Raw genomic sequence first — 14,823 nt, 5'->3', positions numbered from 1 at the left:
TATTTGTCTAATATGTGCCAAGCACAGGTTTAGAGACTGGGACTATTATTTTCTAATGGAAAAGGACAGGAAATAGTAAATGAACATATATAAGTTAAAAAAACATTTTATATTGTAATATGTTATGAGGAAAATAAAAGGTAAAATAATAAAGTGTTTGAAGAAGTATTTAGACAAACTGCCAAGGAAAGCCTCTCTGAAATGAAGACATTTGAGCTGAATCCCAAATAATACAGGCAACATTACTGAGAATTGAGGTAAGAACATTCCAGAGACCATGAATATAAGTGGAAGTTCCTGATTTAGGAGAGAGTTTGGCACATTCTAGGAACAGAAATGTCATTGAAACCAGCACACAGTGAGAGAAAAAGTGGTAGAAGTTAAGGTAAGATGGATAAAGAGAGACCAAATTATTTAGAAACAGTCCCTGGCAAAAAGTTTGAATGTATTGTAAGTGCATAGGAATCCATTGAGAATTTAATCAGAAGAATAATCATATTAGATATATGTTAAAAATAACATTTTTATAACTGTGTAAGAAATGAGTATAGGGCGATAAGAGTGAAAGTAAAGAGACCAAAAACAGAAATATTAGGATGGTTCAAGTGTAACATGCCAGTGGCTGGGACTAAAGCAACAAAGGTCAGATTAGAAAGTGGTGTCAGATTTGGGGTATATTGTTAAGATAGAATTAATAATTCTTCTAACAGGTTGTTGCAGGGAGGAGAGAAAAGATGACCTATAGGAGTCACCAGATGGCCCCTGAGCCACTAGTAGTATCATGGTACTGTTTCCTAAAGGAGAAAAGAGACTAGTGGAGAACTAGTTGTGAAACAGGGTATGTTTGGAAATAGAAGATTCTGTTTTGTTCATGATAATTTGGAGATGTCTATTTTACATGCAAATAGAGATTTTAAAACAGCTATTGGATACTTGAACCTACAGTTCAGTGAAGGCAATAGCCTATTGATGATACTTAAGGTTACAGGAATTGAGTACATTAACTAGAAAGATATTAAAGATAGAGGGAGAAAAGATAGAGTGGTGGTGGATGCTGGAAGAATTTTTAAAAGTTCTCCTAAATTTAGAGTTTGAGGAAAATAAGAGGAACCAAAATGGAAATTAAGAGCAGCTTTAAGTGACTCGAGGGGGAAAAAAAAAGAAGGAAAAGTCAAAAAGTTTTACCAGCCAGAAAAATGAATCACCATGCCAAGAGCTGCTACAATATTGAGTGGGAAGAATATCTAACAGCTACCACTGGATTTGGCTACACAGAGATCATCGTTGATCTGGCTGTTTATTTTGAATGGTAACAAGAATGACAAGAATGAAGTAAACATAGGACAGGATTACAGGGGGTCTTGGGTTCATGTTGGAGAAATAACACTTTACATAAATTGATTATCCCTTGTATGTTTAAATCTGTATATTTTAATGGCTTCAGAAATCTTTGGACCCTAAAACCTACTGAGGAATAAATTAATGTGTGTGCTAATGCTAAAGTCACAATGACACTCACTCTAGGCTCCAGATGACATCAAATGTCTCCTCACAATCTGAAAATAGTCTTTCTGTAAGTGTTCAGGAGAAAGCACTATCTCCTTAGATAATCTCTACAAACAGAGATTGTGGCTGTCTACTATACTCCCAAAAGTACTTTGTTTCTAATACAAACAGTTTGTATGTGTATTGCTTGTTTAACAGAAGTGGCTACAGGAGAGTAAAATTTTGATATTCCACTTTGCTCTAGTTTGTTGACCATTTTAAAGAGCATTTTATGCTATTTTTTCCATGGTTTTTACATATAGCAAAGATTTTTGAAGCATTCAAATTTCTTTTTTGTATGCTTTTAGAAAATACCAATTTTCTAATGCCTTACTAATCCTATGGAAAGTTGTGTTCATCATTTACTTTGCAGCTACTGTTACAAACATTATTGTACTTCAAGAACAAAATAGAGTGCTGAGGTCAGCCTGGTACTAATGAAGTGGCTGAGAAATAAAAGGAGACAGAAAAAATAAAACTACATGCATGTAAATACCATCAAGGGAAGATAAAACAGACATGAAGTACATTTCAAAAGTAAGAAACATTAACAGAATAACAAGAAGTTGTTACTTAAAAAGAGTGTATATGAGTCAATAATCATTATGTCACTTATTGCAAAATGTTTTTGTTTACAATGCTTAAAATGTGAACTTATGTACCCACAATAGCGTCTTACCCAGTCCCAGTGTGTGAATGGTGGTATGAATATACACTGATTATCAGGACCTAAACAAAGGGAAGTTGCAGCTGGACTGAAAAGCCCTGCTGGTTCTCTTCCCACAATCCAGGGATATTCCAGAATCAGGCGATGCCCCTGTTGATGGATGCATAAGTAGATAAAGACTGGTGGATTCGTTCCAGGTTATAAACACTCTCAGTTTGGAGGCCTTGTTCAGCACCATCGCAGCTTCCTTGGAGATTTCAGAGCATGCGAGTTCTGATCCTCCTTTTGCTTTTCTTTGGAAAACACAAGAGCATTGCATAGCTCCATTATAGAATCCATCTAATTCATCTACTCCAGTCACTCAAAACACTTTCACTAAGGTTGCCTTAGATCAGTAGATATGGGAAATATCCAATGTTACCAGTACTCAAGTAAATTTTAGACTATGAGCTCCACAAGAACAGAGATGTTTACCTGCTTTGGTTACTAATTTATCCCTACTGCCTGAAACAGTACCTGAAATAAGGTATGTGCTCAAAGAATAATGTCCAGGACCTGAAATATTGTATGTGCTCAAATAATAATGTCCAGTTTTGCAAAGCCCCACAAAAGCTACATTTGTATTTGAAGTGAATGGGTGACACCATGGTAAACATGTTTTTATCTTGGTGGGAGAAAAGATTACTAGCACTCTCAGATGTTCTTAAAATATATTTTCCTGTGAAAACAATGTCTTCAGAAGTGTTCTGAGTCTCTGCTACTTGTAAATTAAATAATTCAATACTCAACTGAAAATCATTATCACTCTTATTACTCTAAATAAATGGCTGAGAAATTACTATGTGAAATAGAACACCTTCAAAATTTGAGGAATGACCGGATCATGATCTTTCAACCACGGACCCTGACAATCAAAGGAAAACACTGTGACTAAATAGTTCAGATAGAATGGCTGGTGTTATTACTTTAGCAACTTGGTTTAGCCATTTTAAATTCTGTCATCTCTTTTTGAACCACTAAAACCAACTATACTGAGAAACAGAAAATTTCATATTACTATTTTACTCTGTGTAATCCAAATAAGTATTCTAGGGTTTAGAATATTGTTCCTAACTTTCTAAGACATGCAATACTTGTAAGAAACAGACAGGAATATAGACATAACTACAATGCTGATATTATTTCTTGTTTGTGTTCTGGCAGTCCTACATTAATTCCTGTAAGTTCCTCAATCTGGTCAGGTCTTCATAGCCAAAATAAAGTCACAGTTAACATTATTTCTTGAGAAAAGCAAGTAAAAGAAAATATGCTTTCCTGAATTATCTAAGCAAAATTTTGTTTAGCTATTTTTTGCCAAAATATTCACAATGTCAGTGGGTTTGTGATTTATGCTCTAAGTCAAAATGACTTTCCTTAAAACAGAACAATTATCTCCAATTCAATAATTTAATAATTTTTTTTCAAAATGGTTCACCTATATTATTGAAATTTAAAATCTTAAAAAAAGTTTATTCATAAGAGGATAATAAATCACTAAGTATGTAGTCAATGCATATGGGAGAAAATGTGCTGCAGCCCAAACGCAAATGATTCCCCACTTTATACTGATTAAAATGTTTCATATATGGGTTTGACTTTTATAAGGAGGTGCTCTTGGGTATGTGTGAGATGGCCAATTATTTAATTTTTAAAAATCAATAATTGTAATTCTGGAAGGAAGAAGACCAACCACAGTCAATGCCAGATGTAGTATCACTTGAAATCCAGGTTCTTAAACTAAAAGAAACAATTAAAATGTGAAAGTATTGTGGCTATTTTTCATTTCAACAGCAGTTTTAAGTTTAAATAGATAGGATAAGTTGAATAAGAATACAATTAATATTTTTAAAAATTCTTCTATATTTCTTTATAAACAAAAAAAGATTATTTAAAAAGATATGAATACTTTTTTCAAGCTTTATGAGTGATGACTCTACATCCTTCTCTGCATTTCATTTAAAAAGACTGACCCAAAGGTGACCCTGCTATCATCATCTTATTGGGTAAAAAGTAGGAGGGAAATAGAATAGCGTGACTCAAGGTACTAATACCCTTTAATTGGTCTTCAGTTATTTTTCTTGGGTCTTCTCTACAGCTGACAGGCCAACTCAACCTACTGCCAACCAAGACCTGACTGGCACGAGGAAAGGTAATGCTGCTGAAACACTTGGAGAAAGTGATCCTTTTCACAGTAGTTAGTTGGGACATCACCATAGTTATTTCAGAATCACATTTTCTTCCTTTTAGTTATTGTTAAGTTTGAATATGACCTAGCATCACTTTAAAATTAATTTCTAACCTAAACCTAAGTTCTGGATAGTGTTATGTTCAAATTTATTTTTAACTTTACTTTGGGTTCCAGTCAAATTCTGATACCAACTAAATCATAGCAGCCATTGTGAATTCTGAACAAGAAGGCGTTTAACGTATTCCTACAGACAAATGTTGAGAGTTAACTCCACAGGAAGTTGGGCTCATGATAATAATCGCAATTAACCCCTTAATTATTTTCAAATTTTATTTCTATAAAAGTCATAATTTTATTTGTTATGGAATAATTATTTTTTTAAAACATGTTTTTCAAATATTCATGAAAGCTGGATACTTCTACCATTTCACGGATTATTTCTTCTTACCAAGTGATGAGGGCAAATGCAAATGTAGCTGATTTGCAAAGTATGGTCTTATCTCTGTGATTTTTGTTTGTGCCAAAAGGAAATTACTATCATTTTATAGAATATTTTCTTTTGTTTACATATCATTTTACTGTGTGAATTGACAAGAGGTCTGTGATTCATCATAAAAACATTTTCAGTCTATAATCCTAAAAGATCACTAGCAAGTGAAGCATTAATAAGGAGCTTCATCCCACTTAAAGAAATACGAGTTTGCTTAGATTGTTCAAATTGATTCCAAATGAGTTCCATCGAATGGAAATTTGATGACATCGTATGGGCAGTTTTGAAGTCACTTTAGTAGACAGCCTTCCTAATCATTATTGCCTGAGAATCAGACGCTAATGGAGTCCAGCGGGCTTTCCATCCCCTATCTGAGGCTTTAATTCTGTGAATCTTTTTGGTAAAGTTCAACTTTGTAGTGATTCAAGTTTATATGAGTATGTCAAGAACAATAGCTGCAACAAGATGAAGTTAGTAATTACTTCCTAAACATAATATATACTTAAATATAAAAAGTTTGGGGTATCATATATTATTATTGTCTAAAAAGATGATTTATTAAAATCAAATAAGCAAGTATGACACTGTATATACTCTTTTAGAAAAATAAGGCCAATTTATTTCTTTAAATATTTTAGTCAAAGCCACTGTAATTGTCATCTCTATACTTCTTATTAAAACAATCAAGTTAATCATATCAGTTATGATTACTGGAGAAGTATGTTATAAAGAAAACCGTCTCATAACCCTCCACTTCCCATTCCATCCTACACACTTCTGTTGGATTGATCATGGAATTATAGAATTTTAGAAATCTCTAAGTTCAAACCCTGGTTTTACAGGTAAGAAAATGTAAAGCCCAGGAAAGGAAAATCACTTGATCAAAGTTACAGAGGTAGAGATAAGGCCTGGTCTAGAATTCAGTCCTCCAAAAAATGTATAGTCATACACTTTCTAGTCCAAAAACACTCAATTGTTTTCTGTTGTTTATAAAGCCATGCCTAGCTTTTTAACCCATCATTATCTTAAAGGTGTCTACTTCTTCTGCTCTAAACTTTCCTTCCAATCTTATATTTCCCTTCTCATACAAGATTCCAATCAAATGTTCATGGCGATTCTCAAGACTTTCTCCTCTACTTGAAATATTTCTCTCCCTATTAAATACTGCATAGGCAAGCCTCACCTATATGTCATTTTTTCCACACAAAGACTGCTGCTTCTCTTAACTGAAACTTTTATTAATAGAAAACCACTTTTGTGGCATTTTCTACTTTTTTTTCCCTCTTACAGTTGTTTTTCAGTATATGTTTCAACACTCTTCCTAAAATTGATGCTACTCATTGGCAAGGCCTGTATCATATTTACATTGATAATCTCAACACTTGACATAGTAATGATAATTTGATAATTCCGTTAATATTGTCAAAAATTAAATTCAGAAATTTTTACTCCAAGTTTGAGTTTTTACATTCTTTTGTTAAAATAAATTTTTCACATCGGCTAAATCTACCTGTAAATCTGGCTTTTTTTCTTAATCGAGGAAACATTGTATTCAAGTCACTCCTAAATTTCTAGTAACAAATTCTTTTAAATTAATTTTTTAAAAATTTATCTTTAGGTGCAATAATGAAGAGTTTTCTTCTAGTTGTCAATGCCCTGGCATTAACCCTGCCTTTTTTGGTAAGTTAATTTCATCTAACCAGATTGTACTGACTTGAAGAAAATTTTATTTAAGGGCTTTAACTATGCAAACTTCTAAATACAATTATACTTCATAGAACAAAATATCTACATAGTTGTTACATTTTTAAGGTTAATTTTTTAAATATTTATTTCTATTATAAAATCAAAGTCATGTTCTTTGGGATAATCATTTAGTTCTGTGAATTAAGAAATCACACTTAATCATGTATAGGAAACTTAAAATTCTCATACTATAGAGAAAATACATTCGGGGGAAAAACAATACTGAAAACATTTTAAAACTGTAAATGCATTAAGGATAATTCAGAAAGAATAAATACAGAAATCATAGTCTGGGAATCAGAAATTATTTTAATTGAGTTCCTATCTCACCCAGACTCCAATCTCTTTATGGAAACAAAATCCTTCAAAGGTCAACTTTGGTTAAGCTTTTTCACAAGTTTCAAAGACCTTGATACTTCTGCCTTTAATATTTGAATCATTAACTTTTGTTATATTCTTCCCCATTATGTCAATTGACTGACCCCTTTCCAGGGATCAATGGTTATAAACAGCTTGAAGGCTTGCAGGCATTATCTTGAATTATATGCAATGTTTTAAGGCTACTGGACTTAGAAAAAGGTTCTGTTTTTTTCTTTTAATTTTTTGACTTGTTTTTATTGTTGTTTTGGCTATTGCCTCTTTTTATTTTCTTGTTCATCTGGGTATTCTAGGCACTGACAAAGGAGGCAAGCATAAATAATGGTATATGTCCTCCTCCTAGATTGTAAAATTTTGAGGAACACTAGTCCTCGTTCTGTGAATCTCTGTAATATTTATTTATTATTAAGTTTAGACTTGCTTTTAAGTTAACATCTATTAATTCATTCTATTACCTGCATGTTGTGCTTGTGTATAACATGTCTATTAATTCTATTAGGTCAATTCTTGGAGTCAAAATTACCTTTTAAAACTTTGAGTTCTACAACTCAATACTTTGTGGTCACCTGAACATTTGGAACTTAGGTTGTCTCTTTGAGTAATAGGGCTTAAAGTTTAAATCATGAAATGATCTACAAATCCCTGCTGCATAGCAACCTCTTCCTGAGCTACCTGAGCCGGATTCGTCTTTCAAACATTCCTTCCCATTTTCACAAAGGCTTCAGGCCTCAGGGACATGAACAAATATACAGAAAATAAAATAAAATGTATTGATTTTACCATTCAATCTTATGAGTAGTCAAATTTATACAAATTAAAACATCAATGTGATACCATGTTATATGTACTATTTTATCCCTTCCCCCAAAATAAAAATAGTTAGATAATATTTTACTAGCACTTATGCACTAAACTGCATAAACACATAGCCTATTGGTGACATTATAATTTGACACAACTTTTCTATACCACAATTTCATAATTTCTATCAAAGAATCAAATCTCATTTGTGAAAAATCATTTTAAGGTATTAACAAAAATTATTAAAAAGGCCACTGGTATACAGATGTTAATCATCTCTCTGTTTATAATTAAAATTTTATCTTAATAGATAATGATAAGAAATAAACATTTCATGACATAATCATTGATCACTTAGTTATCAACTATAAAAATGTAACTATGAAACCTATGATATAAATAAAAAAAAGAGACACCACATTTCCTATAAAAATGCAGGATACTTTTTAGACAAGCATATACCAGGAATACATAACATAGGTTGATATCGCATTAAGGTATCTAGATTGTCAGAATTTTTTAAAGTATACTTTCTACAATATTCATATTACTTCTTTTTTTTTTTCTTTTTTTTTGAGACAGAGTCTCGCTTGGTCGCCCAGGTTGGAGTGCAGTGGCACAATCTTGGCTTACTGCAACCTCTGCTTCCCAGGTTTAAGCGATTTTCCTGCCTCAGCCTCCCAAGTAGCTGGGACTACAAGTGCCCGCCACCATGCCCAGCTAATTTTTGTATTTTTAGTAGAGGCAGGGTTTCACCATGTTGGCCAGGCTGGTCTTGAACCCCTGACCTCAGATGATCCACCCACCTCTGCCTCCCAAAGTGCTAGGATTACAGGGTGGGACACGTGCCCGGCCCCATATTACTTCTTTACATTTTAAACTAATGATTTAATATATTTAAAGAAAAGCAAGTCTTTGTCTCAAAGCAAGGAAACTTTATTACCTTCTCAAATTTCTGATTTTCTATACTCACACCTTCCAAAAGGTTTCTAGAGTCATTTTATACCCAAGGAATACATGTGTAATGTCCTAAAACAGAACTGTCAATTTAAAAATATTTAATATTATACCTCCTTTCAAAAGTTTCTAAAAGCTTTGGAGTTTTTAGTTTTATAAATATGTGTCCATAAAAATTGTTTTCTCACTCCTGATTCTCTAAATATGTCACAATCCAAAACTAAGAAAAGCGCTATAAAAACAAATGAAAGATGGTATTAAAAACACTATTATTTATATGTTAAGGTTATGCAAGAGGCAATATTTTAAATCTTCTAAGTAAACCTTATGAATCATCTTAGCATGAGAGCAGAGAAAGGAAAAAAGGCTCAATGCTCCTCTAATTTTTAACAATCTAACAATGTATATTTAATAAAAACTAAATAGAAATTATTCATATTTTTCATTTAAGCATATTTGTTGGCATGGGAGTCAGATGACTAGATTTTTCTCACAGTGACTTTTTCATTCTAGGTGGTGATATTTAAAGACAATATAAACATGAAGTTTATTATTACTAATCAGTTAGACTACTGTTGCTTCTTAAGTAGTCCACAGGCCTCATAGATCACTCATGAAAAATGTTTTAAAAAATAAAAAGAAAACATATTTTGTCTTTAACACAAAAGATTTTTTTAACTGATTTAAGTACTTTTTTTTTTCTTTTTTAACTTATTTCTCATCATTTCTTCTTCTGGAACTCCCCAGGCTGCGGAGGTTCAAAACCAGAAACAACCAGCAGTAAGTCCATTTTAATTACTTCTGTTACAGGCATGAACTACAAAATATATTCTGCAAAGGTCAATCGTATTATAGATGCCTTCTGTCTAAAACCTAAATATTTCATTTCCATAAAACAATCTAATAATATTTGCAAGAAAATAATGTCAGCAACAGGTGATATGAATCAACATTGATGTCCATCTGAAAGTTTTATTTTCTTATATAACCCAAATCATGTATCTTTGCTTTTCATGTATATTTAGCAATATGAGAAAACTCTTTCAACATTTCATATTGGAAAAAAATGAAAACATAAGTAAAGCTTAATATTTCCCCTTTCCACTTTTTAAGACAAGGGAAGATCCTTTTCTGACCCATCTTTGAATACTTCTCATACATCTATATTTACTTCCCCTTTCGTTTCCCAAATATGTTTGAATACATTTAAATGTGTCTCGTTTTAGGAGAAATGTTTGCTTTGTAGTATAATTTTGTCAATTTATTTCTATTCATATGGAAAGGTCTACTGACAAATTTTTAAACAGAGGCACATAGATATAGACAATTCTTTATCTAATCTTTTGTGAAGAAAATTAAACCAAAAAAAATCCAAAATCTAAATCCAGGAATCTCTCCACATCACATTATGTTACTATTCTGCTATAGTTTAGGAAAAAATAAATGTGCTCTTGGGCTAATTTTTAAATGAATAAAATTTGAGACCAATTACAAATATGTGGTGAGAATACATATGTGTGTGTGTGCCATTCTGTGTGTGTCTGCATGTTGTGCTTGTGTATAACATGTCAAAGTTCTCAATGAGATTTTTCTCTGTGTTGTACCTACAATAGCTAACATATAAGATCACTTTCCATATATGCCAATCTCTGGGCAATATGGTTTACATTATGAATAAACTCATCTAATTTCTTGAAACAAATATTATATTAATATTATCAAAATAATATTTATAATATTGAAAATCATAAAGTGGAAAGGCAATGTACAAATCAACATCTTATAAAATAATATTGCTGCTGGGTTCCATACTTCTAATATCTTACTCAGTGGTAAATACTATATTATTTCAAAAAATGCAGATTTAAGGTATTTCCACATTTGGGTCTATAATAATAATATTCTGTATAATTCATTTTTTTTTGCAGTGCCATGAGAATGATGAAAGACCATTCTATCAGAAAACAGCTCCATATGTCCCAATGTATTATGTGCCAAATAGCTATCCTTATTATGGAACCAATTTGTACCAACGTAGACCAGCTATAGCAATTAATAATCCATATGTGCCTCGCACATATTATGCAAACCCAGCTGTAGTTAGGCCACATGCCCAAATTCCTCAGCGGCAATACCTGCCAAATAGCCACCCACCCACTGTGGTACATCGCCCAAACCTGCATCCATCATTTATTGCCATCCCCCCAAAGAAAATTCAGGATAAAATAATCATCCCTACCATCAATACCATTGCTACTGTTGAACCTACACCAACTCCTGCCACTGAACCAACGGTGGACAGTGTAGTCACTCCAGAAGCTTTTTCAGAGTCCATCATCACGAGCACCCCTGAGACAACCACAGTCGCAGTTACTCCACCTACGGCATAAAAACACCAAGGAAATATCAAAGAACACAACGCAGGTAAATTAACAGTATATAAAATGAGTAATTCCGACAAGAAGCATGGATTTATGAATACAACCATAAATTCTAAAATAGTACAAATAGATAAACTAAGTGTGTTACAGAAGAAGACAAAACAGGGTACTTACAGTTTTACCTTGGTAAACCCATAGCATTGATACACCAGATTCTGTTCCAACTAGAAATTTAAAATAATTTTATTTGACAAAATGAAAATAATTGGCAACTTTATTATCAAACTTTTTTCTGACAATTGGGACACTCTTAGAATGTAATAGTTTTATTTCATCCTTATTCACACACAAACTATGAAGTAGAGTAAAACAGCAAGTAACATTTTCATGATATTTCAAAAATAATTTTTAGAAGAAGTTATATAGAATATGAATTTGAGTAAATTTTAATTCTGTAACAATTCTCCTGCACTCTCATTGTAGTATGAACAGAGTAAAAGGAAATGATATGCTTCCATGCATTTCTTTATTTCAGACATCATTTCCAAAATGATTCATGAAGTTAAGCCTCTCAAATTTCTCCTATTCTAAGATAAACCCATGGAAGAATTATAATGCTTAACTTGAAAAACACATAAATATTAAAAGGATACTTTCAGAACACAATGTGATGCAAAGTGTTACTATTTATTACTTGGACCAATGGATAATGGCAGAATATAAAATAATTTGAAACTTATGAGAAGAATTTAAACAAAGAGAATGATTAATAAAGTGGAAAATATCCAAAGAGTGTAAAATAATTTGGGGAGAAAGTTGCAAAATGTGGAGTTTCTTTACAACAAATATTTTCAGTCCATCAGATGTCTACATGTTTTATGATCTAAAATACCAGACAATGGTCTGTGATATCATGGGACTACCATTAGCCCAGAAAAGGTTGCTTCTTTCATCTGCTTGCCTAATGACCATAGGCTGGTCATTACTTTCTCTGAACTTTTATTTTCTCATAATTCTGGTTGCTATAAGACTCAAGAGAGAATGCACATGGGAAAGGATTTTAAAAACTGATCAATCTGTAAAATGTCATGTATTGGAAAAGATAAAGTAAAATTCATACCAGTATCCTAAGTCTCCACTAAATGATAAAAACCGTACATAATTATGTCTGTTGATTCCCATAGTAACCATATGAAACAGATATTATTCCTATCTCAAATTTAGGGATAAAAACCAGTAGGACTGAGGACATTAAGTAAATTATCACAGCTAGAAATTGCAAATGGGAGGCAAACCAAACCTGTTTAATTTCAGATAGTGGGGCTTAATTACTATGTCATTTATTTTTATATGGGCTGTCTAACTTGCTGAAAAACAGGGAAAATACACTGTGATTTCCTTAGACTAGCATATGGGTAAATTGTGTTGTTTAGTTGCTGTTCAATAGGATATCCGTTAAGAAAAAGAGAACAAGAGCTGGTTAAACAGCTGGCTTATTATATTTTGGAGAACAAAATAAGAAAATTAATAAAGACAACATGAAAGCAAGTTATTTAATAAGTAGTTACATATTTTACTGATGCAAAACATAAAGAAGCATGTAAAAGAGTTTTTTTCTGTAAATATTACATAATGTCTATTATTTTCAGTTTACTATATGCCTATTTTAAATATTTAAGTTTAAATATGTAATCTGATTGACTTATTGGATACAGACATAAAAGAAAAATTGTGGAAGCTAAATAAATATATATCATGAGAACTGTTAACACACTATGAATAAATTTCTAAACTATCATTATTTTTTATAGGACTTGCTGAAACCAAATGACTACTTCACACTCTCCTTCAGCCATTTGTCTGCCTTCAGTCAACAGAAAATGTGATTTTCACAGATTCAGCTCTTCTCTCCTTACATTTTACATTCATGCCACATTCAATATTTTGATTCTTGCACAATAAAGCCAACTGATTGCAACTGATTCTTTGAGAGGAGTTTGCAAAGGTACCTCAGGGATCTCTGAAACTTTGAAATGCTATGACAAATTTAGTGTGAGTTAGAGTACACAAATTTACCAAAAGGCAGTGCTCATAGTTTCATCAGGTTCTCAAAGTGGTTCATGGTCTGACACTAAGAATTTCTCCTCTAGGATGACACTGGGACCAGAGAAAAGCCAAGCCATAGTGTTCCAATCCAGGGGACCACAGAGTGACTCTTGAGAGCCATGGGAACTCTAGAGTTAGCATTAAATTTAAGTGACCAAATGTATTGCTAACGTTAGTCTAGATTATTCCTGAGAGCAAATTCTGGGCACAGGCAAACTACAAATGTCCACAACTACAAACACAGATACGTTGCAAAATTATAGATGTTGACAGAGACTCTAAACATGCATGACCAGATTTCCCCACAGTGGACTCCACAGTCTCACATCTGTTCAAACACACACACACACACACACACCCACCCACACACACACACACACATCACACACCAGAAAGCTTCTGGAATTCAGGTATTCCAGTTTGGAAAAACTCGTGAATATTCAAGGTCCAAGGATAGGACATAGTTGTTTTCTTAAACAAATATTGCAAGGAAAATCAGGTCACCTTTGTGCTTGGTCCATATTTAACACATCATGCCAGAAAAAATAAAACTCACTCAGCCCTTACAAAATGTTTACTGGTAACCTATCTAACCTTCTGCTGTGGCTCCCAACAGATGTGCTATTATTAGGATTGATTTACAGTGTTTTACCTGCTCTCTCACTCAAATAGAGAGTCTTGAACAGAGACATGGAAGGAATATGGCATGGCTAGACCTTATTTGCTATGATCATTAATGATATTATTAATTTCTTAAAAAACAAAGTAAATATGTGGAAAAGGCAAAATTTATATCATTAATTAAAAATCTTATCACCTATTATATACAAGGTATTATAAGAATTATTGTGATAATACAAACAATAATAATGGCTGATAACAATAAGCAATGAGCAGTTATAAAGTACATACTATTTGCCAGTCAATCTTCTATTTGTTTATATGTATTGACTCATTTAATAGGTAGTCATGAACTACATATATTTATTCTTGTTGTTATTATAAGTGAAAGAGAAATGAAGTAATTTTCCCCACGTGAGGCTGAGATTTGAACTCAAAGTCTCGCTTTAAAGTCCATGTACTTTAAAAACCGACACATGGACCAATGGAACAGCATAAAGAACCCATAAATAAAACTGAATGTATGCAGTCAACTAATTTTCAACAAGGGTACAAAGACACAATAGCAAAATTATAGTCTTTTTAACAAATGGTGCTGGGAAAACTGGATATCACAGCAAAAGAATGATATTGGACCCATATCTTACACCATACACAAAAATCCACTCAAAATGGGTAAAAGGTCAATGTAAGACCTGAAACTTTAAAATTACTAGCAGAATACCTAGGGAGAAAGCTCCTTGACATTGGTCTTGGCAAAAATTGTTTCGGATATCACACTAAAAGCTCTGGCTACAAAATCAAAAACAAGTAAATGGACTACATCAAACTAAAAAGCTTCTGCACAGCAAAGAAAATAATCAACAAAATAAAAATACACCCTATAAAATGGGAGAAAATATGT

At 32.5% G+C, this 14,823-nt stretch overlaps 1 protein-coding gene across 2 annotated transcripts; it reads left to right on the top strand.

Annotated features, from left to right (window-relative positions):
- The first annotated feature begins 310 nt into the window (after nt 1-310).
- Nucleotides 311-13,174, top strand: CSN3 (casein kappa). 2 transcript variants are annotated; one of them, XM_054683040.1, is made up of 6 exons: nt 311-385; nt 4,347-4,400; nt 6,548-6,609; nt 9,559-9,591; nt 10,740-11,235; nt 13,004-13,174. In XM_054683040.1, the coding sequence occupies exons 3-5, from the start codon at nt 6,556-6,558 to the stop codon at nt 11,199-11,201; spliced, it is 549 nt and encodes a 182-aa protein (XP_054539015.1). In that variant the 5' UTR covers nt 311-385; nt 4,347-4,400; nt 6,548-6,555; the 3' UTR covers nt 11,202-11,235; nt 13,004-13,174. The 2 variants fall into 2 exon arrangements, with proteins under 2 accessions (XP_054539015.1, XP_001143538.1); XM_001143538.3 differs by lacking the exon at nt 311-385 and having other exon boundaries at nt 4,332-4,400.
- The last annotated feature ends 1,649 nt before the right edge of the window (nt 13,175-14,823 follow it).

The sequence above is a fragment of the Pan troglodytes genome, chromosome 3 (assembly GCF_028858775.2).
Source record: "Pan troglodytes isolate AG18354 chromosome 3, NHGRI_mPanTro3-v2.0_pri, whole genome shotgun sequence".
Taxonomy (NCBI): Eukaryota; Metazoa; Chordata; class Mammalia; order Primates; family Hominidae; genus Pan; species Pan troglodytes.
This window is presented reverse-complemented; position numbering and strand designations above follow the sequence as displayed.

Excerpts from the sequence above, each read along its gene's own strand:
- CSN3 (XM_054683040.1), top strand. The coding sequence starts at position 6,556 with ATGAAGAGTTTTCTTCTAGTTGTCAATGCCCTGGCATTAACCCTGCCT. Across the intron at positions 6,610-9,558 it reads CATTAACCCTGCCTTTTTTG|GCTGCGGAGGTTCAAAACCA; the intron begins GTAAGTTAATTT and ends GGAACTCCCCAG. Across the intron at positions 9,592-10,739 it reads AAAACCAGAAACAACCAGCA|TGCCATGAGAATGATGAAAG; the intron begins GTAAGTCCATTT and ends TTTTTTTTGCAG.